The 27,037-nt window shown below is 48.5% G+C and overlaps 2 protein-coding genes and 1 long non-coding RNA gene across 6 annotated transcripts in view; 1 reads left to right on the forward strand and 2 right to left on the reverse strand.

The window, feature by feature from the left end:
* The window catches only part of EIF3D (eukaryotic translation initiation factor 3 subunit D), an 18,677-nt gene extending 15,620 nt beyond the window's left edge, over nt 1-3,057 (reverse strand). The window contains exons 1-2 of one of the 4 annotated variants that reach the window (XM_008975012.6): nt 2,661-3,057; nt 368-453 (exon numbers count right to left, since the gene is read on the reverse strand). The gene's annotated coding sequence lies outside the window, so the exon portion shown is untranslated. Of the gene's footprint in view, nt 1-367; nt 454-2,465 lie in introns of all 4 variants that reach the window. The other 3 variants (XM_055105542.2, XM_008975011.4, XM_055105543.2) reach the window with 3 other exon arrangements.
* Nucleotides 2,882-26,148, forward strand: LOC117977376 (uncharacterized). The gene is made up of 3 exons (XR_004668512.3): nt 2,882-3,017; nt 25,701-25,842; nt 25,974-26,148. It is a non-coding gene; the product is annotated as an uncharacterized LOC117977376 (long non-coding RNA).
* Nucleotides 10,094-11,169, reverse strand: LOC100967691 (BLOC-3 complex member HPS1-like). The gene is made up of 2 exons (XM_034948316.2): nt 10,792-11,169; nt 10,094-10,357 (listed from the first exon to the last, which is right to left on the reverse strand). The coding sequence occupies exons 1-2, from the start codon at nt 11,152-11,154 to the stop codon at nt 10,109-10,111; spliced, it is 612 nt and encodes a 203-aa protein (XP_034804207.1). The 5' UTR covers nt 11,155-11,169; the 3' UTR covers nt 10,094-10,108.
* Nucleotides 26,149-27,037: the final 889 nt, after the last annotated feature.

Below are 27,037 nucleotides of genomic sequence, written 5' to 3' on the forward strand. Positions count from 1 at the left end.
GTTTTTCTTTTTCTGTGTTACATAAGTGTTTAAAAAAATTTAATGGTGTCAGATTTGATAAAATGTCCTAATGTTTTTTCAAATATAGTAACCTTGTTTTGGTTCTGAGATATACCTTCACCAATTCATACAAACTCAACTTCCCTAAGACTTAGTAGTCTTTTCTTTTTTTTGAGACAGAGTCTCACTTTGTCACCCATGCTGGGGTGCAGTGGCGTGCAACCTCCGCCTTCCGAGTTCAAGCGATTCTCCTGCCTCAGCCTCCTGAGTAGCTGGGATTACAGGCAAGCACCGCCTGGCTATTTTCTGTGTTTTTAGTGGAGACAGGGTTTCACCATGTTGTCCAGGCTAGTCTTGAACTCCTGACCTCAAATGATCCGCCCGCCTCGACCTCCCAAAGTGCTGGGATTACAGGCGTGAGCCACCACGTCCAGCCGCCTTAGTCTTTTCCATCTGCAAAATAAACAAGATCCTTGTTCTAAGCACTTTGTATAATGCCACACAAGTATTCAGACTTGCAAAAGTGCATTTATGTATATAGAGTGCTGAGAAAAAAAGATCTTTTAAGTATATCCTGAAATTCAATTTTCCTTTCTCATTGTTTCAATTTTCTGCCATCAACGCAAATCCTGTGTGCAGTGCAAGTGGACATAAAGCCAGGCAGAAGAACTGCCAGAGGGCCAAGGAGGTCCCCACAGACCTCAGGCCCAAAGTTGCCATGTTAAATGTTCACGAATACTGCCAGGCACTGTTCTTACTGTTTACCACTCATTCATTCATACAGTCCTGCCAACAATCCTGTGAGGTAGAAGCCAATGTTATCCGCACTCTCCAGATAAGAAAACCAAAGCACAGAGAAATGAAGAAATTGCCCAAAGTTGAAATGCTAGTGGATTAAAAATGTGAACCAAAGCAGTCTGACCCCAGAGTCTGCACTCTGCATAATGCTATAGCCCTCTCGGGAATTAAAAAACCGGCGCTCTATAGCAGATGGCTGCCCGACACTTCCTATAAAAAAACCTATGCATTTATCTTCCGTTGTAACCTTCTGAAAATGCTTAGAAGGCGAGTTCCTAGAGGAAAATTCACTACACAAGTATTTCTTGGAGGCCGGGCGCGGTGGCTCACGCCTGTAATCCCAGCACTTTGAGAGGCCGAGGTGGGCGGATCACGAGGTCAGCAGTTCGAGACCAGCCTGGTCAACATGGTGAAACCCAGTCTCTACTAAAAATACAAAAATTAGCTGGGCGTGGTGGCGGGCACCTGTAATACCAGCTACTCAGGAGGCTGAGGCAGGAGAGTCGCTTGAACCCAGGAGGCGGAGGTTGCAGTGAGCCAAGATCCTGCCATTACACTCCAGCCTGGGCAACAGAGCAAGACTCCGTCTCAAAAAAACAAAAATCAAATGTTTCTTGGAGGCTGGAGAGCAATCAAAAGAACAGGTATGCTGAACTTAGTAAACTCTCCTCAAAGCCCCATGCTGGGGAGATTGAGGCTTCCTTCAGAGATGACATTTGGGTGACAGCAACACAGGATGAACCTAGAAGTTTCATCTTTCTAATAGAAACTATAGGAAGAGGACAGAAGAAAAAGGGTGGTGGTCTCAGAACAATTCGTATTAAATAAATATTGCTGAGCTCCTACGTGTTAGGCCCTACGCCAGATAATTTAACACCATTGACCACCCCCCCACCCCCACTTTAGAGGCAAAAATTTGAAGCTCAGCCTACTCAAGCAGCTGACCTCATCATTTCAAAACAGATTTGATTTCCAGGGTTGCCTGCTGTCAGTCCAGCCTTCTTTCCATTATATTACAGCTGGGCAGCAGCCCGCAAAGATCAGAGGTTTGAGACCGTACACAATAATACCAAGACAACGAGTCTCAAAACACACTTTAAAAAATCGGGTTCTGTCAGAAGCTCAAGAAGGGAAGAGGCCCGAGGCTCGACCTGCATCACCTCCCTGGAAAGCCAGGGGTGAGATACCCTGGCTTTAATAAATTTTTTTTTTTTTTTTTAAGAGCAGAGCGGAACCAGGAGGAGAAACTGAGCCGCTCAGCAAAAACGAAGTAACAGCTGTACTAGTCACAGGGGCAGGATAGGGAGGTTCCAAGAGGGCACTCAGAAGGGGCTCTGTGGTTGGCAGGCCACTACAGATCATAAGCCGTCCATCGCTGAACAGGGGGTGGGGTAGATTTAAGATCAGAGATCAAATCTACTTCTCTATCCTAGCCTCCAGTTTCACAAAAAAGGGAAGGTAACCTATGCACTGTGAATTCCTAAGAACAGGGGCCAAACACCGCTCAGCCTGGTACCCCTAAGACCTCACTCAAAAAGTCAGGGAGTTTTCGGCCACTTCAGAAAGACTTTGTTGTTACCCCTCCGTCTTAACCCAGATGAGTTAAGTGACAATCAAATTCACCCAGCTCATGGGCACTGAGCAGGGCCTAGGGCCAGGGACCTCACCCACAAGGTCGTGTCCCGCGTTCAGTAGCGTGCGGGACGTGGGGCCCCCGAAAGTGGATTCCTGCCCCGCCCAGCGGAGGGACGGCAACAGCAGGAAGGGACTAAGAGAGGTCTCTTCCGGGAGGCCCCCGAAGGCTGGACCTAGTCCGAACCGGCTCCGGAGGGCCGCAGGAACCTATGAAACACGCCGCTCACCTGTAACGGCCTCGGCCGGCCGGGATGGCAACAGATGGTGCGTGCCGGGGACCGCGTTAGCAGCAGCACTCTTGAGAAACCAGGAAAAGAGGAAACATGCGCGCGCAGCGGGCGCCGCCGTAAACACGACTGGCGCTGTCGTAAACTGCTCTTCCGCTTCCTCTGGGTTGGGCGGAAGAACTCACGAGCCGTAAAGCGAAGGTCCACCCGGAAATCCGTTATTGCGTTTCGCCAGGCGTCCTCATTAGCCTCCGAGGCGTCGAGACGCGAGAGGTGTGATTGGTACTACGTCAGGCGGTATCCGGGGACGCCCAATCATCACTGAAACTTGCGGTAGCGCAATCGAAGCTCGAGGCGGTGAGTGGCTGGCGTCCTTCTGTGTCCCACAATGCTTCGCGGCGCGCCTCAGCCCCCATGTATCCCACCGTCACCCACGACTCCCTGCCTGTTCTACCTGCCTGCTTAGTGTGAAACTCAGCGCAGGGGAGGTCGGTCGGGGTCTTAGGCGGACCTTATTGTTACCCCTTCGCCTTTATAGTTGTGGAAACTGAGGCTCAGAAGTGCCAAGTGACCTGCCTAGATCAGACTGTTAGTTTAGGGTTCTAACCGCCAGAGTTCAAACCATACTTCCACAGTTCTCAAACTTAATTGTAGGACAGAGATTTCTGGAACACTGTTTTTATTTTTATTTATTTTTTGAGACAGGGTTTCGCTCTGTCGCCCAGACTGAAATGTAGTGGCAGGATCACGGCTTATTGCACCCTCGACTTCTCAGGTACAAGCGATCCTCCCAGTTCAGCCTCCCGAGTCGTTGGGTGTACACAGGCACGCACCACCACGCCTGCCTAATTTTTGTATTTTTGGTAGAGATGGGGTTTTGCTATGTTGCTCAGGCTGGTCTCAAACTCCTGAGCTCAACGGTCCACCCACTGGGGCTAGGGTTACAGGCATGAGTCACCGTACCCGGCCAGCTAATAATTTTTAAAAATTTTGTAGAGACAGCGTCTCACTATGTTGCCCGGACTGGTCTTTAACTCCTGGTCTAAAGTGGTCCTCTCGCCTTAGCGTCCGGAGCAGCTGAGGCTACAGGTGCATGCCACCATGCCTGGCTAATTTTTTTTTTTAGATGGAGTCTTGCTCTGTCTTCCAGGCTGGAGTGGAGTGCAGTGGCGCTATCTCAGTTCACTGCAACCTCCGCATCCCAGGTTCAGGTGATTCTCCTGCTTCAGTCTCCCGAGTAGCTGGGATTGCAGGCGTGTACCAACATGCCTGGCTAATTTTCCTTTTAGTAGAGACGGGGTTTCACCTTGCTGACCAGGCTGGTCTCGAACTCCTGACCTCAGGTGATCTACCCACCTCGGCCTCCCAAAGTGCTAGGATTACAGGCGTGAGCCACTGCGTCCGGCTGCCTGGCTAATTAAAAAAAAAAAACTTCTGTGGAGACGAAGTCTCATCATGTTGCCAAGGCTAGTCTCGAACTCCTGGGCTCAAGCAGTCCTCCTGTCTCGGTCTCCCAAAGTGCTGGGATTACGGGCGTGAGCCACCACACCTGACCAGGATAGTATTTTTAAAAATTCAGATTCTGGGTCTCATTTTGATAGATTATACGGATATGTTTATGCTGGAGCCCAAGAGCTCCGCATTAGCTGTGATTCTGAAGTGACGACTCAGGAACTGCTTTACTACAGTAGATAACAGTGCTGTCCTCTCAGCAACTCCCAGGCTATGGAGTTCCTCCTGGTGTCTTTCTTTCGGAATTTTAAAACAATGAAAGATAATCTGAGGGCATGACTTTATTCAAACCTCAGATCCTTTCTACCTGACATAGGTTTCCTTAGCCGCCTAGCATGTCTCCTTTATTAGAAAATATACCTGATGTCTAGGCTCTGCCACATTCTTTTTCTTTTCTTTTCTTTTCTTTTTTTTTTGAGACAGAGTGTCGCTCTGTTGCCAGGCGGGAGTGCAGTGGCGCGATCTCAGCTCACTGCAACCTCCACCTCCCTGGTTCAAGTGATTCTCCTGTCTCAGCCTCCTGAGTAGCTGGGAACACAGGCATGCGCCACCATGCCCAGCTAATTTTTGTATTTTTAGTAGAGACCGGGTTTCACCATGTTGGCTGGGATGGTCTCAATCCCTTGACCTTGTGATTCCCCCGCCTCGGCCTCCCAAAGTGTTGGGATTACAGGCATAAGCCACTGTGCCCAGCCAGCTCCGCCACTTGATAGCTATGTGTGGCCTTCACATTCCTTGCCTTGTTTCCTTATTTGTAAATTGAAAATGATAATTAGAGGGCGCTGTGAGGGTGAAAATAAATGTGTGTGAAAGGACTTAGTAATTCCACTTATCATTTGGGTGAACTTGGACAGGTTATTCAACCTCTTTTTTTTTTTTTTTTTTTTGAGACAGAGTCTCGCTCTGTTGCCCAGGCTGGAGTGCAGTGGCGAGATCTCGGCTCGCTGCAACCTCTGCCTCCCAGGTTCAAGCAATTATCTGCCTCAGCCTCCCAAGTAGCTGGGATTACAGGTGCCCACCACCATGTCCGGCTAATTTTTTGTACTGTTAGTAAAGACGGGGTTTCACCATGTTGGTCAGGCTGGTCTCGAACTCCTGACCTTGTGATCCACCCGCCTCAGCCTCTCAAAGTGCTGGGATTACAGGCGTGAGCCACCGCACCTGGCCTATTCAACCTCTCTAAACCTGCTTATTCATCTGAAAAATGAGAATGCTAATAGCAGCACCTATTTCCATAAGCTCTCTCCCAACTGCTCATTTTTTTTTTTCCTAATTTTTGTTAATGGTGTCTGGTGAATTGTGCCCAGTGGAAAGCCTTGTAGTCATCATTGGTAGTTCGTTTTTCCTTCCCTCCCACATTTAGTTCTTCACTATGTTCTCTTTATTCTACTTGCACAATGCATCTTGAATGCTATCACTTTTTTTTTTTTTTTTTTGAGACAAGAGTCTTGCCCTGTCACCCAGGCTGGTGTGCAGTGGCGCAATCTCAGCTCACTGCAACCTCCGCCTCCCAGGTTCAAGCAATTCTCCTGCCTCAGCCTCCCAAGTAGCTGGGATTACAGGCGTGTGCCACCACACCTGCCTAATTTTTTGTATCTTTAGAAGAGATGGGGTTTCTCCATGTTGGTCAGGCTGGTCTCGAACTCTTGACCTTGTGATCCACCCGCCTCGGCCTCCCAAAGTGCTGGGATTACAGGCGTGAGCCTCTGTGCCCAGCCGAATGCTATCACTTTTTATCCCCATTTCACATCACGCTTGGATACACTCTTGCTGCTCTAGGGTTTCTTCTCTATATGGTGGTCAAAGGAATCTGTCCACAACCTTCTACTAGCTTCCCATTATATGCTTAGAGGGAAATATGAATATCTTTTTGTGGCCTGTGTGGTCACTGTCTACCTTTGTTATTTTTTAAATTTTTATTTCTTTGAGACAGGGTTTTGCTCTGTTGTCCAGGCTGGAGTGCAGTGGTGTGATCATGGCTCACTGCAGTCTTGACCTTTTGGGCTCAAGCAATCCTTCCACCTCAGCCTCCGAGTAGGTGGGACTAGAGGCTCATGCTGCCACTCCCGGCTAATTTTTAATTTTTTGTAGAAATGGGGTCTCACTATGTTGCCTCGGCTGGTCTGGAACTCCTGGGCTTAAGCCATCCTCCAGCCTTTGGCCTCCCAATATGCTGGGATTACAGGTGTAAGCCACCTCACCTGGCTACTGGTCTACCTCTAGCCACCATATTCTTCTTGTGCCTTAAATACACTGAACTTCTTTCTTTTTCTTTTTTTTTTTTTTGAAATAGAGTCTAGCTCTGTTGTCCAGCCTGGAGTGCAGTGGTGTGATCTTGGCTCACTGCAACCTCTGCCTCGGGTTCAAGTGATTCTCTTGCCTCAGCCTCCCAAGTAGCTGGAACTACAGGTGTGTGCCACCACACCAGGCTAGTTTTTGTATTTTAGTAGAGACGGGGATTCATCATGTTGGCCAGGCTGATCTCAAACTCCTGACCTCCAGTGATCCATCCACCTTGGCCTCCCAAAGTGCTGGGATTACAGGCGTGAGCCACTGTGCCCAGCCCACCAGCCTTCTTTCCATCTCAGCAGGGCCTCTGGACTTGACGTTCTTTCTGCATGGCACACTCTTCCCCCAGGTTTCCTGGTAGTTGAATTGGTCTCATCATCTATGCCTCTGCTCGAGAGTTAACTCCTTATGCAGGTCTTTTCTGACCATCATTTCTAAAATAGGTGATTGTATTAGTTCATTTTCATGCTGCTGATAAAGACATACTGAAGACTGGGAAATTTACAGAAGAAAGAGGTTTAATGGACTTACAGTTCCACATGGCTAGGGAGGCCTCACAATCATGGCAGAAGGCAAGGAGGAGCAAGTCACATTTTACATGGATGGTAGCAGGCAAAGAGAGAGCGCTTGTGTAGGGGAACTCCCCCTTTTAAAATTGTCAGATCTTGTGAGACTTATTCACTATCATGAGAACAGCATGGGAAAGACCTGCCCCCATGATTCAATTACCTCCAACTGGATCCCTCTCACAGCACATGGGAATTCAAGATGAGATTTTGGTGAGGACACAGCCAAAGCGTATCACTGGCATAGAGTAGGTGCTTAAGTAGGTACTCATTGACTGAGTTAATGAATAAAAGAATCTGGCCAGTGGTGGTGTCTCATGCCTGTAATCCCAGCACTTTGAGAGGCCAAGGCGGGCAGATCACCTGAGGTCAGGAGTTTGAGACCAGCCTGGCCAAAATGGTGAAATCTTCTACTAAAAAAACAAAAATTAGCCAGGTGTGGTGGAAGGCACCCTGTGATCCCAGCTACCTGGGAGGCGGAGGTTGCAGTGAGCCGAGATCGCACCACTGGACTCCAGCCTAGGCTGCAAGAGCGAAACTCCATCTCAAAAAAAAAAAAAAAAAAAAAAAAAAAGAATCAAAATTGGAGGGCCAGGTGTGGTGTCTCATGCCTGTAGTCCCAGCACTTTGGGAGGCCAAGGCAGGTGGATCACCTGAGGTCGGGAGTTTGAGATCAGCCTGGCCAACATGGTGGAACCTCATCTCTACTAAAAATACAGAAATTAGCCAGGCGTGGTGATGGGTGCCTGTAATCCCAGCTACTGGGGAGGCTGAGGCAGGAGAATTGCTTGAATCTCGTAAGTGGAGGTTGCAGTGAGCCAAGATCACACCACTGCACTCCAGCCTGGGTGACAGAGTGAGAGTCTGTCTAAAAAAAAAAAAAAAAAATTGGTATGAGATTAACTGGCATTAATGAGGACCACTCCTTGGCAGCAGACCTGTTGTATTTATGATCAATAATGTGAGATTCTTGCTTTCAAAGGGCTTCCATTCCAACCAAAGGAATGATGGCAGAAATGTTTTTTTTCTTTTTAAAAATTTTTTAATTTTAATGATATATTTCATTTTACTCCATATATCCAAAATATTATCACCATATGATATAAAAGCTTTATTAATGGGAATGTTTTACATTCTTTTTGTGCTAAGTTACCAAAATCTGGTATATATTTCACATGCATAGCATAACTCAATTTGCACTAGCTATATTTCAAATGTTCAACAGCCACATGTAGCTAATGACTATTATATTGGACAGATCTAAATATAGAGTTTTCCTGAAACTTAAAGACGTTTCATGAAACTAGCACTTAGTAAGCGTGGACAAGAGAGGAATGAGATGAAGCTGGAGTGGGACAGGCAGTGATAGATCACTCAGGGCCTGGTAGGCTTGGGAAGGAGTTTGGATTTTATACTAATGGCATTAGGTCACCTCCTACAAGAAGTCTTTCCTAATGTCCCAAAAAGAGTTAACCACTCCATCTCTTGTGCCACCATGGCTTTTGATGAAAAACCCAATATGGCACCCAGGATTCTTTATTATATCTTTTAGTATATACATGGCTGATTTCTCCTCAAGGGCAGTGAATATGTCTTTATTCATCTCTTTATTCCCAAGGCCTGGCACACCTCTTAGCATATAATAGGTACTATATGTTTATTGGAAGAGTGAATGAGTGGGGGTGCGAGAATGGATTCCTTCAGATCTATTTTCCAGCTCATTAATTCTCCCTCTAGCTATGTCTCATCTGCTATTTAACACATCCCTTGAGTTTTCATTTTAACAACTATGTTTTCATTTCTAAAATATCTGTATGGGTTCTTTTTCAAATTAGCCTGGTCAATTTAGAGTTTCTTCTACTTATCTCGTTTTGTGATTCTACATTTCATATCTTTAAATATTTCATAGTTATTTTATATTCCATACCGAATAGTTCCAATGTATCAAGTGCCTTGGGATCTAAATCTGCTGGTGATTGATTTTCCTGACTCTCACTCATGGTGGCTTATTTTCTTCTGTATCTGATTTTCTTCAGTTGTGAGTTCACATTTGTTCGATCTTAACCTGTCCTACTTTAGCAGTGGTTTTCAAAGTGTGGTTCCTGGACCAGCACAATAAACAGCACCTGGGAATTTTTAGAAATGCAAGTTCTAGGGCTGGGCACGGTGGCACACGCCTGTAATCCCAGCACTTTGGGAGGCTGAGGTGGGTGGATCATGAGGTCAGGAGTTCGAGACCAGCCTTACCAACATAGTGAAACCCCATCTCTACTAAAAACACAAAAATTAGCCAGGCGTAGTGGCATATGCCTGTAATCCCAGCTACTCGAGAAGCTGAGGCAGGAGAATCACTTGAACCCGGAAGGTCGCGGTGAGCAGAGATCGCTCTACTGCACTCCAGCCTGGGCGACACAGTGAGACTCCGTCTCAAAAAAAAAAAAAAAATGCAAGTTCTAGAGCCCCCATCCCAGACTTGCTAAATGAGAAATGCTGAAAGTGAGGCCCAGTAACCTGTATTTGACAAGCCCTATAGAAGATTCTGACACACACTGGCGTATGAAAACCACTGCTTGCAAGATAATTTGGTTTACCTCTTTAGGAAGCCAAGGAGTGCTACCGACCAGCAGCCACTTTAGTTTTTATTTTTAATTTTTTAGTTTTTTATTGACTATGCCTTATAAAAGGACCAGCAGCCACTTTAACTTTTTGGGGCTGGGCTTAAACTAGAGTTGCAGGCTCAGCTTTACTATGCTGCTGCTGGCCTAAGGCTGTTTACTGCCTGTAGTGCTGGTATCATTTGCAGTCAGGGCAATCTTACCTTTAGCGCTGTGTTCTTCTCCACTGCTTTCCCCTCCTGTTCCAGCTCAATATAATTTTGTGGGAGGAGGAGGGGAGGGTTGAAGGAACTGTCTTCAAAGATTTCTGTAATTTACAGTGAACTCAAAAATTACATTAAAAGTCTGTATTATCCAGGAACGAGCTGTTTTACCATGGGAAAGCCCATCAGAGTACCCAACCCTCCATATGGCCAGAAAGAACAACTCTGTCTGAATACACGAGTTTCAGGGGCTGCTTGTGCCTTCACTCATTAGGGTTAAAACATGGTCTTAAAGCTGGAGGCCGCCTCTGACCTGACAGCTCCAAGTCCTGAGGACTCCTGCGCCCAGTAATCACCTCCATGGCGAAGCACTGTTCCTGCTCCCGCAGGCGGCTATAGGTCCACAGCAGGCTCTGAAAGTGCTCCCACAGCTGGACACGCTGCCCCAGGTCTGGGGGCCGCAGCCTGAGGGCAGAGCCAGAGAGGGCGGGAGAGACCACGAGAAAGCTGGTCTCTCCCACACCCAACAAAAGGACCAGAGTCCCAGCTCAGTGTTAGAGCCAGGTGAGCCCATGTGACCTGCCCACACAGCTGGGAAAGCGGGTCGGGTTTCTGGCCCAGCTCTAGCTGTGGAGTGGGGTGGGATAGGCACGGAGCCAGAAGGCAGGCAGCTGAGCAAATCACCTCACTCTTCAATCTCTGTCACACAAACACATGTCATATAAAGCCAGCTAGAGAGAGCGAGGGTGGTGCTTAAGCTTCTCACACAGAGGCCACTGAACACAGAAAGGTCTGGTCTATCATCAGGGCCCTACACAGGGTTGCAGCCATCTCGGATGCTGGCAAGGTCTGCACTGGCCAATGTGGTTGATGTAACAGGCATCTACCACCTGCAGCATTTGCCACTGAAACCATGACCTATCTGGGCTAAAATGACTCATGAAACAATGTTTGTGCATTTGAGAAATGCCTCGAGCACGTACAGCTTCCGCTGCAGGTCCCCCTCGCTCTTGGTGTGGTCGCCATTGATGGCAGTGAACAGGCATTCTCCAAACAGGTGAAGGACATACAGGGAGTTGCTGTTTTCCATGGAGAAGCAGGTGTAGGTGTCCGAGAGCTTCTCCAGCATCGTCATGGAGGAGATGATGACCGGGGCTAGGAGGGGGCTGAGCTGGTCCTCTAGGGCAGGGAGCTCTTCTTCCTCATTCTCTGACTGCCCGAACTTCAGCTGGAGACTCTCTTCAAACTCCTCATCCGTCCAGTAGAAGAGGACCTCTGCACCCTCAGTGGCCACCAAGATGCACTTCATCTTGGTAAGGAGCACAATGGAGCGTCCAGACAGCCAGAGGTTCAGAAAGGGCTGCAGTAGACAGACTCGGTGACTGCCTCATTGGAGAGCAGCACAACATCCCTGGTCCTGCAAATGTGGATCGCGGCGCACACAGCACCCGGCCTGCAGGACAGAAATGTTTTCTAAACTGAAAAAGGGGGACTACAGGTGCCTGCCAGGCCCTCCATATACATACATCCCCATATGTCTGTGTCTAGAAGTGAGATACACCGTTATTTCTGTTTTCTGATTGGCCTTTTTAGTTTTTGAGACAGCGTCTCCCTCTGTTACCCAGGCTGGAGTGCAGTGGTTCGATCTTGGCTCACTGCAACCTCTGTCTCCAGGGTTCAGGCAATTCTCCTGCCTCAGGCTCCGGAGTAGCTGGAATTACAGGCCTGCGCCACCACGCCTGGCTAATTTTTGTATTTTTAGTAGAGACGGGGTTTCGCCATGTTGGCTAGGCTGTTCTCGAACTCCTAAACTCATGTTATCCACCCCCCCTCGGCCTCCCAAAGTGCTGGGATTACAGGTGTGAGCCACCGTAACTGGCCCATTGGCCTTTCTTGTTGTACTGTTCTGTCCCTTCCAGGTAAGACAGGTACATTTTCTGGTAGTAAGCTCCTGTGTCTTAAAAAAGAAAATAACATTCATTGAGTGCTTACTTTATGCTAGGCACTGTGCTATGGGCTTTATAGAAATAATTACCTCTCTGAAAAAAACAAAAACAACAAAAAAAATTACTTCTTTGATTCTTTTCTAAAAGTTCCTTGAAATTGCCATGGACTCTCCCATTCATGCAGGTGGGGAGAAAGAGGCTCAGAGTCGTTGAGTACTTGGCCCAGTGAGTAAATGATGGAGCCAGGATTTGAGAACAGTTTTGTGGACTCAGAAGCTTCCATCCCTTACAGGGGTGGTGAAGAAGGCCTTTCTGAGAGGCCCGAGAGGCCCCAAGGCAGAACCATCCAGCCAAGCCCACCCCAAATTCCTGTCCCACAGAAACCAAGAGAGATAATAAAAAGACGGTTGCAGGGTTGTCTCGCCCCTCCTCTGTCTCTTGCCTGCTCTCTCTAAGGAATTCAGAGCCTTCCCATCTTGAATACCAGCGGCAGCTCCAGAATTTCCCCATGGGACAGGCTTACTGAGAGCCATCTGTGAAGGGGGTAGCCCTGGACTTGCCTGGGAGCTGTGTCTGTGTAGCAGGTACTCTGCTTTCAGGAGGATGCAGGTTTTGTTGGGGGAGAGTGTTCCAGGGACTGTGAGGGGACTGAGCCTGCTCCTGAAGCCATCTCCTTTTTATTTTATTTTATTTTTTTGAGACAGAGTCTCGCTGTGTTGCCTAGGCTGGAGTGCAGTGGCAAGATCTTGGCTCACTGCAACCTCCATCTCCCGGTTCAAATGATTCTCCTGCCTCAGCCTCCCGAGTAGCTGGGATTACAGGTGCCCGCCACCATGCCTGGCAAATTGTTGTATTTTTAGTAGAGATGAGGTTTCACCATGTTGGTCAGGCTGGTCTTGAACTCCTGACCTCAGGTGATCCACCTGACTCGGCCTTCGAAAGTGCTGGGATTACAGGCATGAGCCACTGCGCCCGAAGCCATCTCTTGGTAAAATACTGCTGAGCATTCAGAGAGAACAGAATTAGGAGAAAGAGAAGGAACCAGTATTGATTTCTTCAACACACTGTGCTAGGTACCTCATGCATTTCGATTATTCTAGGCTGTGAGTGAAGAGTTGTTGCCAGAATCTAAAGTGTGTTCTGAGAACTTGGCCAAATGTAGGGTGACCATATGACTTACCATTCAAATTTGGGACACTTTGGGGGTGACGAAGGGATTACTATCAATAATTATGCCCTGGGATTGTCTCACTTAAACTGGGAGGTATGGTCACCCTAGGCAGAAGGGAAGTAAAATGGTCCTCTATTACTGATTATCTGTTGCTGTGTAACCAATCACACCAAAATTTAGTGGCTTAAAACAACAACAGTCTTTTTATTATATCTCTTAGTTTCTGTGGGTCAGGAATTGGGAGAGGGCTTGGCTGGGTGGTTCTGACCTGGGGTCTCTCATGCGTTATAGTTTGGTGTGGGTGGAGCTTCTGTTTTTCTCTCTTTCCATTTAGTCTCAGGGTCATTCTGTAGTGAGTCCATGTGGGGAGTTCAGAGCAAGTATTCTGGCGAACAAGCTGGAAGCCATGCTGCCTTCTGTGATCTAGCCTCCGAAGTTATACAGCATCTCTCCCATCCCTGTAACTTGTTGGTTCCAAGTGAGTCACAAGCCTGCCTAGAGTCAAGGGCGAGGGAGGACAGAGACTGAATTTCTTGCTGGGTAAGGCACAAAGTTATGGAACAAGTATGTGGAGTGGGAGGTATTGTCGTGGCCATCTTAGGGGTGTGAACTCTGCCATGGATGCAGACTGGCCTTTTCTAAGAGTCATCAGTTTGGTTATCTGCAAACGTGACTGAAGAGTGTGGGGTACATCAATGCCAGGCAAAGTTTCTGAGGGAGTCTGGCTCAGAGGGGGAGGCCTGGAATACGATCCTAGTTTACCAAGGGGAACCTGGTCAGTTACCTTGCAACTTTGGAGAAACAGTGAATGGAAGTGTCCCTCAGTAGGGGACATTTAGGAAGGGGATGGTCACAGAGCCAGGGCTGGCATTGTCCAGGGCACAGGTTCTTGGTTGCACTGGCCCAAGCATCATCCCCATTTCCTGGGTAAGACTGTCCTCCCAAAACAGAGGGGACTTCAAGCTGCTCCGTGATAAACGCTTTTTTTTTTTTTTTTTTTTTGAGATGGAGTCTGGCTGTGTCACCCAGGCTGGAGTGCAGTGGTGCAATCTTGGCTCACTGCAACCTCTGCCTCCCAGGTTCAAGTGATTCTTATGCCTCAGCCTCCCGAGTAGCTGGGATTACAGGTGCCTGCCACCATGCCTGGCTAATTTTTGTATTTTTAGTAGAGATGGGGTTTCACCACGTTGGTCAGGCTGGTCTCGAATTCCTGACCTCATGATCCGCCCGCCTCGGCCTCCCAAAGTGCTGGGATTACAGGCGTGAGCCACCGTGCCTGGCCGATAAATGCTTCTTAATGCTGTTGTTTATTCTGACTCCCTCCCACCAAGCAGTGCTGTGACAACGTGGATCCTCATGGAACTTGTGCTGTAGGGAAGCACGTGCTGGTTAGGCTGATGGAAGTGCTCCATTCTGCTGGTGGGGTATTTACTGTGCTCTCCAATAATAAATGGATCTTCTGCTATGCATCAGCCTTGTAAGTTTGGTCAAAGGGAGTCTGCCACCGCCTTGTGTGCAGAAAGATCCCGGATATCCTGTGGTGGATTCACCTCATTGGGACCGGTCAGTGTGGCCAACCTCTCTTCCAGAGTGGCAACTTGCGTTTCCTTGCTTATCTTTTAAGAAGCACCATAGGAATCATCATCCCATTTTATAGACGAGAACACTGAGGCTCAGAGAAGAGGAATGTCTTGCCCCAGGTGAGCCAGCTGGTCAGGGTGCATTTGGAATGGAAACCCAGGTGTGGCTGAAACCAAAGCTGGCACTCTCCATGCACAATTCCCAAACCCCTAAAGCTCTGAAAATCTAAAGCTTTTTCATGAGATTGGGGCAAGCATTTGATGGCAAACCTGATATGAATTGGATGTGAGGTTATTTATAGTCTTTATTTTGTCCCACTTAGCGTGAATATTTATACATTTTGCTGCAGAAAAATTAAAGGGTTTATGGAATATTGCTCCAGAGCTCACTGGCATGTCACCTGATATGCGGTAGATCCACTCGAAAACCTTTCAGGAATCCAAAGAATTCCAAGTTATAAAGCACATTGAGGCCGGATGTGGTGGCTTCAGACCTGTAATCCCAGCACTTTGGGAGCCCACGTGGGGCAGCTCACCAGAAGTCAGTAGTTTGAGACCAGCCTGGGTGAAACCTCATCTCTACTAAAATACAAAAATTAGCCAGGCGTGGTGGTGGGTGCCTGTAATCCCAGCTACTGGGGGAGGCTGAGGCATGAGAATCGCTTGAACCCAGGAGGTGGAGGTTACAGTGAGCCAAAATCGGGCCACTGCACTCCAGCCTGGGCGACAGAGTGAAACTGTGTCTCAAAATAAATAAAATAAAATAAAATACATAAATTGATAAAGCACATTGAGCCGCGAGGATTTCAGATAAGAAATTGTGGAGCTGTGCTACCTGTACCAAACTTTTCTGTCTCGGTTAGGCAGAGATCACTACCCCCATTTTGCAGATGAGGAAGACTGAGGGCAAGGAACATGGTGTCCCAGGTAGGACGGCAGCCATTTTATCATCCTGTTGGAGGACGTGCCAGCAGGAAAGGAAGCTTTTGAGTCACCAGCCCACCCCAGCCTCCCAAGAACCTTGTTGTCTCAGCAAAATTTCAGAACTAGAAAACCTGGAAAGATTAAAGCCCCAAAGAATGCCGCAAGTCCCCCAGGAAGAAAGGGAGGCTTTGCTGTGCATTCCAGTGGTCGACATTCTAAATCATTTTTTATTTCAGCTGCATGTACACTCACCCATCACAGGACCAGTTCTCAGAATAGAGAGGTACCTGTTGAATCATCCACCCTACTTCCTGCCTCGTGTGGGCATGTCTCCAAGTGCTGAGCCATCCGCTTCGCTGCCGTGGCCTGAGATATATCAGGATTTGCAGGCCTGGCGACAGGAGACAAAATAGATTCCCATTTCCTTCAGAACCATTTAGCTAGTTTAGAGAGTGTTTGACTGTTTCAATGGGATGAGCAATAACCAGGCCTCTCCTTGGCTCCTTCTCTCTGCCCCATATGTTTTCTTCTGTTGGAAGCTGGGATTTGGTGTCTTAGGGCCAAAGATAAATACTGATTTTGGCTCGATCTGGCCGCACAGCTGTGGGCTAGTAGGTGCCCCTCTCTGAACCTCAGGCCCCCACTTTCTGCAGCACAGTGTTGTTCTCATCTCTGTTTTTTTTTTTTTTTTTTTGAGACGGAGTCTCTCTCTGTTGCCTAGGCTGGAGTGCAGTGGTGCGATTTCAGCTCACCGCAACCTCCATCTCCTGGGTTCAAGCAATTCTCCCCACCTCAGCCTCCCGAGTAGCTGGGATTGCAGGTGCCTGCCACCAGGCCCAGCTGATTTTTGTATTTTTTAGTAGAGACAGAGTTTCGCCATGTTGGCCAGGCTGGTCTCAAACTCCTGACCTCAGGTGATCCGCCCTCCTCAGCCTCCCAAAATGCTGAGATGACAGGCATGAGCCACCACATCTGGTCTCTCATCTCTTCATACCACATGCCTTGGTTCCCACTGCCCCGGCAGGTGCCTGGAGAGCCTTGTGGCTGGGGCTGAGTGACCGCAAGGTGATATTTAAGGTGGTCTCATGGAGCAGTCTGACATCACTGTAATGCAAGCAGACATCTGGGGAGTCAGACTGCCTGAATTTGAATTCCAGCGATTTAAATTTTTACCACTGTTGTGTGACCTTGGGCAAGTTGTGTGACCATTTGAGCCATAGCTTCTTCATCTGTAAAATAGATGGAATCATAGCATGTACCACTTCGGGAGGGAGGGAGAATAGAATTAGGTCAGATTATATATGTGACATGCTTAAGGCAGTGCCTGGCATGCAAATAAGCCCTTGATACATGCCAGTGGGGTTACTCTGGTTACCAGAAACTTGGAAGTAGGGGCTTTGGCTGGGGCAAGATCTTGCAACATTTAAAAAGCAATCACTGACCGGGCACGGTGGCTCATGTCTGTAATCCCAGCACTTTGGGAGGCCGAGGCAGGTGGATCACGAGGTCAGAAGATCGAGACCATCCTGGCTAACACGGTGAAACCTCGTCTCTACTAAAAATACAAAAAATTAGCCGGGTGTGGTGGTGGGCGCCTGTAGTCCCAGCTACTCGGGAGGCTGAGGCAGGAGAATGGCATGAACCCGGGAGGCGAAGCTTGCAATGAGCCAAGATCATGCCACTGCACTCCAGCCTTGGTGACAGAGAGAGACTCCGTCTCAAAAAAAAAAAAAAAAAGCAATCACTGGTCACTTGTGAGGAACCAGGCCCCGAGTTGGTCACTCAGCGTTCAGGTGGAGACCTTGCCATGCTATCAAGTAACCTAGAGTCTATTTTTTTTTTTTTAAGATGGAGTTTCACTCTGTCGCCCAGGCTGGAGTGCAATGGCACGATCTAGGCTCACTGCAACCTCTGCCTCCCACGTTCAAACGATTCTCCTGCCTCAGCCTCCCGAGTAGCTGGGATTACAGGCGCCCGCCACCACACCCGGGTAATTTCTGAGTAGAGACAGGGTTTCACCATGTTGGCCAGGCTGGTCTTGAACTCCTGAGCTCAAGTGATCCACCCGCCTCGGCCTCCCAAAGTGCTGGGATTACAGGTGTGAGCCACTGTGCCCAGTCAAGTAACTCAGAGTCTAATGGGGAAAGTAGATGTGGCTAATCCAGGGGCTGCAATACCTATAAAGTCCTTAATCAAATATATTTTGCGTCTATGTTTAAAAAGCAGATTTCACCTAAAAATCTAGTTTTTCGGCTTCTCTTAAGATCTGGCAACACCGGGCTGGCCTTCCTGCGATACGAGAAGAAGCTGGAGCTGAATAGGAGTTGCCCCCTTGGCCAGGGGCTCTCTACTTTGCCTCAGTCCCCACTACTCCCTATTGCACCAGATTCAAACTTCTTCATAGTCATGCATGTTTGCCGCTGGGGCCTGTGGGAGTTTGCTGATAAGTTGCAATGCAATGCTGTGGGTGCTGTGAGAGCACAATGAGCAATAATAACTCAGCCTTGGGCAGTCAGGAAAAGCTTCCCAAGGGAGGCGAAGTCACAGCTGCTTCTCTATAAAACCTGCAGATGCTGCTGAACAGCCTCATCTTTATGGCTCAAGGACATGAATAAAGGACGCAAAGTCAGAGCTCACGAGGAATCTCTGGCATAAAGTGACTGAGGCCCAGTGACTTATCTCGGGTCACACAGCCTGCTGATGGCAGAAGTGGGGCTAGAACTAGGATTACCAACCAGAAACCTTTTTGGACTACTTTCCCTAGAACCAGAGCTGTCAACCAGAAACAGTTCTGGGCCACTCTACCTCCCCTGTCTCTGGATTCCTCGGGAGTTAGGAGGATTTGTACTCTGGGATCTTAGACTTGAGTCCTGTCTCTGCCATTTACTTGCAGTATGACCTCAGATGAGTCACTTCCTTTCCTTGAACCTCAGTTTCCTCATCTGTAAGGTAGGGCTAAGGATTCTAACCTCAAAGGAGTGTTCTGAGGGCCAAACGTTGGGAAAGTGGACAGGAGGCAATCTCAGACATCTCATTAGCTCAAGAGGACTCTAGATACCTGAGGGTCATTATGACTGTTGACAAATAGCCACCTTCTCCCAAGAGATTTTGTTACCATCTGTTTAACAGTGACCTTGAAAGGGATCCATCCCCCACTTTGCCCTTGCCAGTCCCTTAAAGGAGCACGCATAGCCTTTGGTCAGGCTTGGGCCCTGGAAGGGAATGCTTTGGGATTCTCTGACTTTGGGTGTGAACTGGGCCCTGGATGCAGAGCCCAAGGGTTCCTCTCTCCTGGGAGGCTCCAAGGTCACAGCGAGTACTAGGGTAAAGTTGGGAAGGAAGCAGAATTTCCTGGGCAAAAGAAATGTCAATAATTCTTTTGTTTTCTTCAAGGCACCTACCTGCTTATCTGGGGCTCCCCTTAAATCCTATGTCTGTGGCTGGAACTATTGAGACTCTCCTACTTTGAGGAGGTCCCACTGTCCTGAGTTCAAATCCTGACTTTTCTCCTTATTAGTTGAGTGTGACTTTGGTTGGACAAGATTTCAAATTCCTCTAAACTCCAATGTCCTCATCTACAAAATGGGCCTCTTAGAGTACACATTTGGTAAGGTTTAGTGGGAATTAAGTGAGATTATGTGTGAAAGGGTTTAGCACAGTGTAGAGCTCAGTCAATGCCCGTTATTACTGTGATTGGAAATTAGAATGATTGCCACCCATCGTGTTTGTATAACACTTGACCATTTCTGAACTTATGCTTCTCTTACGCCATTTGATCTTCGCAATGACTCTTTGAGGTGGCCGGTGCAGGGATCATGACCTCATTGCACAGATGAGACAACTGGAGCTCAGAGAAGGCAACAGTCTACTCAAGGTCACACAGCTTGAGTATGGCAGAGTGGCAGAGCCAAGTTCAATTCTTGTTCTTTTTTTTAAGATGGAGTCCGGCTCTGTTGCCCAGGCTAGAGTGTAGTGGCACGGTCTTGGCTCACTGCAACCTCCGCCTCCCGGGTTCAAGCGATTTCCTGCTAATTTTTGTATTTTTAGTAGAGACGGGGTTTCACCATGTTGGCTAGGCTGGTCTTGAACCCCTCACCTCAAGTGATCCACCCGCCTCGGCCTCTCAAAGTGCCAGGATTACAGGCGTGAGCCACCACACCTGATCTCAAGTCTTCTGAGATGAAGATTAAACAGCACCTTCCACAGGGTCAGACCGGACCAGACAAGACCAGGCTTTGACCACGTGGTTGGGTTGTTCCCTGGGTGCTTCATATCTCCCAAAAACTCCTTGATAGAAATAATCCACAATGCTGTTTCAAACCTTTTTTGCCTCTGTTTATACTCTGAGCCTGTACCACCTCTAGGGGCGAAGAAACTTCTTTCTCCGTGGCGTCAAACGGACTTTTCCTTGCATTTGTCCTAAAAGGACCTCAGCAGCCCCTCCCCGTTGGGTCCGTCAAAGCACTCTGCCAGAAGGTCTGTGTGTTCTTCACTGTGGCCACATGATGGCGCTGCTCCACAACTCATGAAAAATCAGGCCCAACCCACCCCTCACCCCCCGCCCCCCGGACTGCATTTCAACGCATCAAAGATCAATTAAACACCTACTATGTGCAAGTGACTGTGATTGCTCCGGGGAGGGCTTCAGTTATTCAATACTGTTATGTTTAGCTATATTAATAATAGCCGTAATAACATCGGTACAGGGCTTCATAGTTTATTGAGCAATTTACGTGGATTATCTGGTTCTATCTGCCAAGCAGTCCTGATGCGTTAGATCAGGTGGGTCTTTCTGTTCCACTTGAGGAGGAAACTGAGGCACGGAGGGTGATAGAACTTATGTAAAGGCACGGGGGAGAGAGGCACATGGTAGGCATTTGATGAATTACAGGTGGTGGATGGAATGAGGCCGACCCAGGCATCTATCTCCTCCAGGTTGTTATTCATCAGTGAGGGCCGGGATTGTATCTTATTTGTCTTTCCATCCCCACTCCTAGCACGACTTCTGATTGAGGGCTTCCACAGACCTCTGTGGCAGGGAGAGGAGAGGCAGGGGGATTCCCTGTAGGCTGCAATGCCGAACAGCTCCTGGAAGGCTCTCTGATGGTGTGCAGGCTGAGAGAGGTGGCTTCTGGGCTGGAGACTGCAAAGAGAGGAGGTCACTACCTTCACCGTGTAGCATTTGCAGGACATGAATGACTCACCATAATTCAGCCCCTGAAGGCACCAAGTAGCTGAGTGGTCAGGATGATTCATTCATTCATTCAACAAACGTTTTCTGAGTGCCTGTTACATGCTAAGCATTAAGAATGCAGGTATGCAAACACAGCCTCTGTCCCCCTGGAGCTTCCAGAGCAGTGAAGGAGATGGAGGGCAAAGAGCTAGCAATGCGGTTTGGTTTGAGTTGCCCAGAAGTCTGTACTGAGTGCCACGGGGTAACCAAGTCTAGTGGTGCAGGGTGAAGGCTACAAGAGGAGGAGATCTTTTGCAGGATTTGAAGGATGAAATGAATTTGCAGATAACCAGACAAAGAAAGGTGCATGAGGACTGGGGGAAGGAAAGCATCAGGGGCAGTGGGGTGTGTACGGGCAGGAGCTGTCAAAGGGCGTCAGTCATGTGTTTGAGGATGGGTAACAGATGCAGTAGGAAAGACAGTGGTACCAGCAGGGAGGGCCTTGAAAGCTATTCTGAGGACTGTGAGTTGCATCTTGTATTTGTCAGGGAATCACCATGCTGGGAGCTCTGCTAGGAGCTCAGAGTTCCATGGAGAAGGTGGGCAAAGAGAGGCCCATCACTCATGTTTACTGGGCCTTGACTATTTCGTGGTGCTAAGCACTTCTTGGGCCCTGGTTTATTGTCTGTCTTACAAGGCAGGTACTGTGATCATCCCCATTTTATAGACGAGTAAACTGAGACTTGGGATACTGACATAAGTTTTTCCCAAGGTCATAAAACTGGTACTAGTGGAGTCAGGACTTGTCTTTTTTGTTTTTTAATGGTCACCTTTACTAAAGCTGAAGTGTATGGGTTTTTCACGGATGGGGTACAAAATTCAAAAGGCTCAAAAAGTCCCAAGTGAGGTTGCTCTTCTTTTTTTTTTTTTGGGATGGATTCTCGCTCTGTTGCCCAGGCTGGAGTGTAGTGGGATGATCTTGGCTCACTGCAACCTCTGCCTCCCGGGTTCAAGCGATTCTCCTGTCTCAGCCTCCTGAGTAGCTGGGACTACAGGCACATGCCACCACGTCTGGCTAATTTTTTTGTATTTTTTAGTAGAGACAGGGTTTCACCATGTTGGTCAGGCTGGTCTTGAACTCCTGACCTCGTGATCTGCCCACCTTGGCCTCCCTCCCTCCCCGGAGGTGACTACTCTTACACTTTCTTGTGTTTTTTATTTTCTAGAGACTTTGCCTGTTTGTTTTGTGAGAGGTGTTTTATATAGACATAAGCACAAAAGGCAAGACAAGACAAGTGCCTGTTAACTACAAACAGGGGCTTTGGGAAGAGCCAGTGTGGGTTTAGATCTTGACTTTTTCTGAGAGCCTGACAAGTGTCACCATTAAATGATGGTTTGGACAAAGGGTGGGCGGGCTTGGAGGGTGGGATGAGGATGGCAGGGGGTAGGGACGTGGACATCAAGAGGTCTGTGTGCACAAGTGTGACGGTGTGGGCCTGGACTGGGGGTGAGGTGATCAGATGGGGACAGGAAAGGGGGACTGCAGAGGCCTGGTGAGAGACAGAGCAGGGACGAGGCAGAGGAGAGCGGCTGCTGCGGGGCTGTCATAGCCGGCAGGCGTTTGGCAGGGCAGAAGGCACAGTAAGAGGAAGAGAGGCAGCCTGCGGGCTTGGCTTGGGACAGCCTCTCTAAGGCTCATGCTGACTCTCGAGCAGTTCCAGCTCAGCAGGCCATGCACACGAACCAGGAAGCTGGGTGGACTGGGCTGGGAAGGAGGCCATGGGCTCAGGAGCCCGGGAGATCTGGTCCCAGTGCCCAGTGGGGATTCTGGGCAAGCCAATTCCTCTCCAGGCATCTGTGCAGGTCAGCGCCGCACGGAAGCCCCTCGTCCCTGTTGGTCTTCACTGTAGAGGGAGAGGCAGGGAAAGGCTTGGGAGATGCCGGGCTGGGATGGGCTAGGGGCTTGGAATGCCTGCCCAGAGGTTTTCAGGGCGGCATCTGAGCAAGTGTCCACAGTGTGCAGAGCTCTCCCAGGCAGGATGGGCACCTATACATGCATGCATATGTGTACTTTACATGTTATATGTAATACAATGTAATACATGTTATTTTGCTTGGTTCCCACTTCCCCTTTTAGAAGCCAGTTGATATATAATGAGTTGGTGTCCTCCCATTCTTTTTGATGCACAAACGGCTCATTGAGGATCCTAAGTCTGTGCCCCAGTCCCCATAGTCTGTTCACTTCCTGGCTTCCTGGAAGAACAAAATGCCCCCGCCTCCACTCGTTCTTTCCCTGCCCCACTCCTAGAATCAGCTGTTTTTCTAAGGAGCCCAGGTTTTCTTCCCTGAGAAATGCTATTTGGGTGGGGGAGAGGGAGGGAAGCAACAAGCTGTGGGGGAAGAGCCTCGATCTGGGCAACCCCTTTGCTCTTGTGACCTCGAGCAAGTCCCTCGGGGCATTAGGGGACCAGTTATGTCCTTTCTAGACTCATCTGAGGCCAAGAAGATGTGGGAAACATCCATCCTGTGTGCCTGGGGTCTGGAAAGGCACAGCCCCAGCTCTGCCCCTGTGTGGCTGTGTGATTCTGGGTTTCTTAACCTCTCTGAGCCTCAGAGTCCCCATCTGTGAGATAGGAATAACATGAGGCTTTTTTGTTGTTGTTTTTTTAGACAGGATCTTACTCTCTTGCCCAGGATGAAGTGCAATGGCATGATCCTGGCTCACTGCAACCTTGAACTCCTGGGTGCAAGTGATCCTCCCGACTCAGCCTCTCAAAGTGCTAGGATTACAGGCATGAGCCACTGCATCTGGCACGTGGATATTTCTGACTTATCTCAACTAGGGAAGGTACTTAATAAATGCTAATTCTCTTCTTCCTCCCCTTAATTATTTGACTTCAGTACCCCAGGAAATGAGGACTGGGATATCGGATGGTTTGGGAGAGGAGGAAAGAGGTGTCCAGGGAAAAGGAAGAAATTGGGAAATAGAAGACCACGGACAAATAAAAGAGGAGGGGTTAATTCAGAATAGGGAAGACGGGCCAGGCGCGGGGGCTCACACCTGTAATCCCAGCACTTTGGGAGGCTGAGACAGGCGGATCACGAGGTCAGGAGTTCGAGACCAGCCTGGCCAATATGGTGAAACCCCGTCTCTACTAAAAATACAAAAATTAGCCGGGCGTGGTGGCACTCACCTGTAGTCCCAGCTACTCAGGAGGCTGAGGCAGAAGAATCGCTTGAACCTGGGAGGCGGAGGTTGCAGTGAGCTGAGATCGTGCCACTGCACTCCAGCCTGGGAGACAGAGCAAGACTCCATCTCAAAAATAAAAAATTTAAAAAAAGAAAAGAATAGAGAAGATGATTTTAATCATCAGAGCTTTCCAATAAAGGCAGGCTCTGGCTGCTTGGGGGAGGTTGAGAGCCTCCTGTCATTAGAGGTATGCAAGTAGAGGCTGAGGGACTGCGAGCCACACAGATGTGTTTGTGAGGACTCGCAATGGCCAGGAGGTAGATTCCTTCACTCAGCAAACTTTGGGAGAGGGCTGTCCTTGCCTGGTCCTGTAATGGGGCAGGGAAGCCAAGGTGAATAGGACACCATCCCTGGCCCCAGGGAGCGCCCAGCCCAGGAAATAAGCTAATCACTGAGATCCTTCTACTCTGCAGTTCTGTGCTTTGAAGCATCCAAGCCTGGGAGGGAGTTGGCTGGGGATTTTCAGTGTGCGCCTTTTGGTATTGATCCACTGGAGTTGGAGCTGGCTGGGGAATGGCAGGAGGAGGACGCCGCAGTGTTATTAGTGCGGAGGACACGCTGTAATCTGTCAGTGTCACTCCGGTTGCAGCTGGCCAGGAACCATCCTGCTGTTAACGCCTCCCTTCCCAGCAGCCATGGAGCACACAACTTGTACAGCACCTGCCAGTGCCTCCACCTCTCCCTGTAGGAGGGAGAGTGTGGGTATTTATTCTTTTTCTGCATCTCCCTAGCAGGAGTCCTCGTCTCCAATCACACTAATTTATTCAGTGTTTTCCAACACACCTTGGGCATTCCTACCTCTGTACCTTCAGTTACCAGAATTCCCTGCCAGCAGTGGTCACTCCTGTCCATTCATCCATCCACCTGTCCATCCATCCAATCATCCATCCATCCACCCACCTATCCATTCAATCATCCATCCATTCATCTGTCATCCATCCATCCCCCCATTCATCCATTCAATCATCCATCCATCCATTCATCCATCCACCCACCCACCTTCCATCCATTCAACTTTGCAATCCGCTTCAGTTCAATTCAATTCAATTCACCTTTATTCAACTCATAAGATTACTGGGCTTTGCCACGTACCACACACATGTGATAAGTGAGGCATGCCTCTGCCCTCAAGGAGCCCATGGGAAGAATCCTCCCCATTCTCCATGGCCAGCTTTACATCTCACCTCTGTTAATCCTTTGCCAGGCCCTTCTGCAGAAGCAATGGACTCTGAAGGGCTGTCCTGTGAGGGGAGTTCAGTTCTGGCTTTCATGAATTGCAGAGGACAGAGCTCAGTCAAGGAGAGAGGCAAAGGGTGGGGAGGAGGTGAGAGTGAGATGAGCTAGTGGGACGGGGATTTTGGCTTTGCGGAGGGAGCTGCTTCCAGTTAGCTGTGAGTACTCAGCAGTGTATTGGGGGATGAAGGGAAAGAGAAGGGGGCAAGGAAACCACTATTGGAGAAGTGGGTTAGTGTGGCGGTGAGGAGGTGAGCTCTGCAGCCAATGGACTACCTGGCTTATTGTCTCAGCTCCACCATATTCCTGCTGTGTGAACCTGGGCACATATCTTAACATCTCTGAGCCTCCATGTCCTCATTTGTAAAATGAGGATAATAAGACCTATCTCACAATGTTGCCTTTAGCATTAACACATGCAGTGCTTAAATTAATGCGTGGCACAAAGGGAGAGCTTAATAGATTCCAGCTGTGGTTGTGACTACTCCTATTGCGTACCAGCTGCTATGCCAGGAGCTTTCATTCCAGTGTGTCCTCTGAGCTAACCCTATGCGGGGATTATTGAACCCATTTTGCAGATGAGGAAATGAAGACCGAGGGAAGCTATCTCTTGAGCGCGTCATGCGGCTGGTGAAGGGTGGAGCAGGGCTTCAAATGCAGACCTTTCCAACTCCACTGTCCCTGCTCTCCTGCGTGCCCTTTCCTGCTTTTTCTCAATGGGTGAGTGCTCTGAGATGCAAAGATTGGAAGACTTCCATCCCAGCTTCTTTCTAGGGCACTCTTTTGGCCTTCTCTAGTTGTAGCCCTGAATTGTTAATTGCTGTTTCATGTATGTTTTCTCTGTTACCCAGAGACCATCAGATCAAGAAAAAAGATTTTCTTCTCCACGGCAACTGAAGTGTTGACTTTGACAGTGAAAGCTACAGAGTGTATGATGTTTCCCTTTTTGCCTTGCTTGCCGGGAAGCTTGTGCTTTTTGTCAAACTGCTTACTTCTCCTTTCCATGGTTTTGGTCTTCTACCTTTGACAGCCTTTTATTCATGAGTCTTACTGTAAGCTGTTCTACTCATAGAATAAGCTGAATAAATAGAAATTGAATTGAATGGAAAAGGATGGGTTACAAATTACAAGTAAATAATTCATTTTATATTTAATTTAATTTATTTATTTACTTTTGAGATGGAATATTGCTGTCACCCAGGCTGGAGTGCAATGTCGTGATCTCACTGCAACCTCCGCCTCCTGAGTTTAAGTGATTCTCCCGCCTCAGCCTCCCAAGTAGCTGGGATTACAGGTGCCCACGCCTGGCTAATTTTTGTATTTTTAGTAGAGATGGGGTTTCACCATGTTGGCCAGGCTGGTCTCGAACTCCTGACCTCAGGTGATCCATCCGCTTTGGCCTCCCAAGTGCTGGGATTACAGATGTGAGCCACTGTGCCCAGCCTGCAAGTAAATAATTCAAATAAAATCATGAGCTTCAGGAAAGAAAAATGCCTTTCTTATATCGGGCCATTGCCACAGTGTTTTGCCCTGAGCCCTGGTTCTGGCTGGGTGAAGTTTGCATGGAAAGCCCAGTGGTGATTTTCCCTGTTGTGTCTGGATCAGTGGCTCTCCTTGCACCTAGAATATAACCCAAAGTTCTTCCCTTTGGATTAGAGCAACAGTCCCCAACCTTTTTGGCGCCAGGGATCAGTTTCATGGAAGACAATTTTTCCACATACTGGGTGGGAAACTGTTTCTCCTCACATCATCAGGCATTAGTTAGAGTCTCATAAGGAACCGGCAACCTAGATCTCTCTCATGCACAGTTCACAGTAGGACTCATCCTCCTGTGAGTATCTAATGCTGCCGCTGATGTGACAGGAGGTGGAGCTCAGGTGGTAATGCTCCATCACCCGCTGCTCACCTCCTGCTG

Source organism: Pan paniscus, chromosome 23, assembly GCF_029289425.2.
Source record: "Pan paniscus chromosome 23, NHGRI_mPanPan1-v2.0_pri, whole genome shotgun sequence".
NCBI classification, from domain to species: Eukaryota; Metazoa; Chordata; class Mammalia; order Primates; family Hominidae; genus Pan; species Pan paniscus.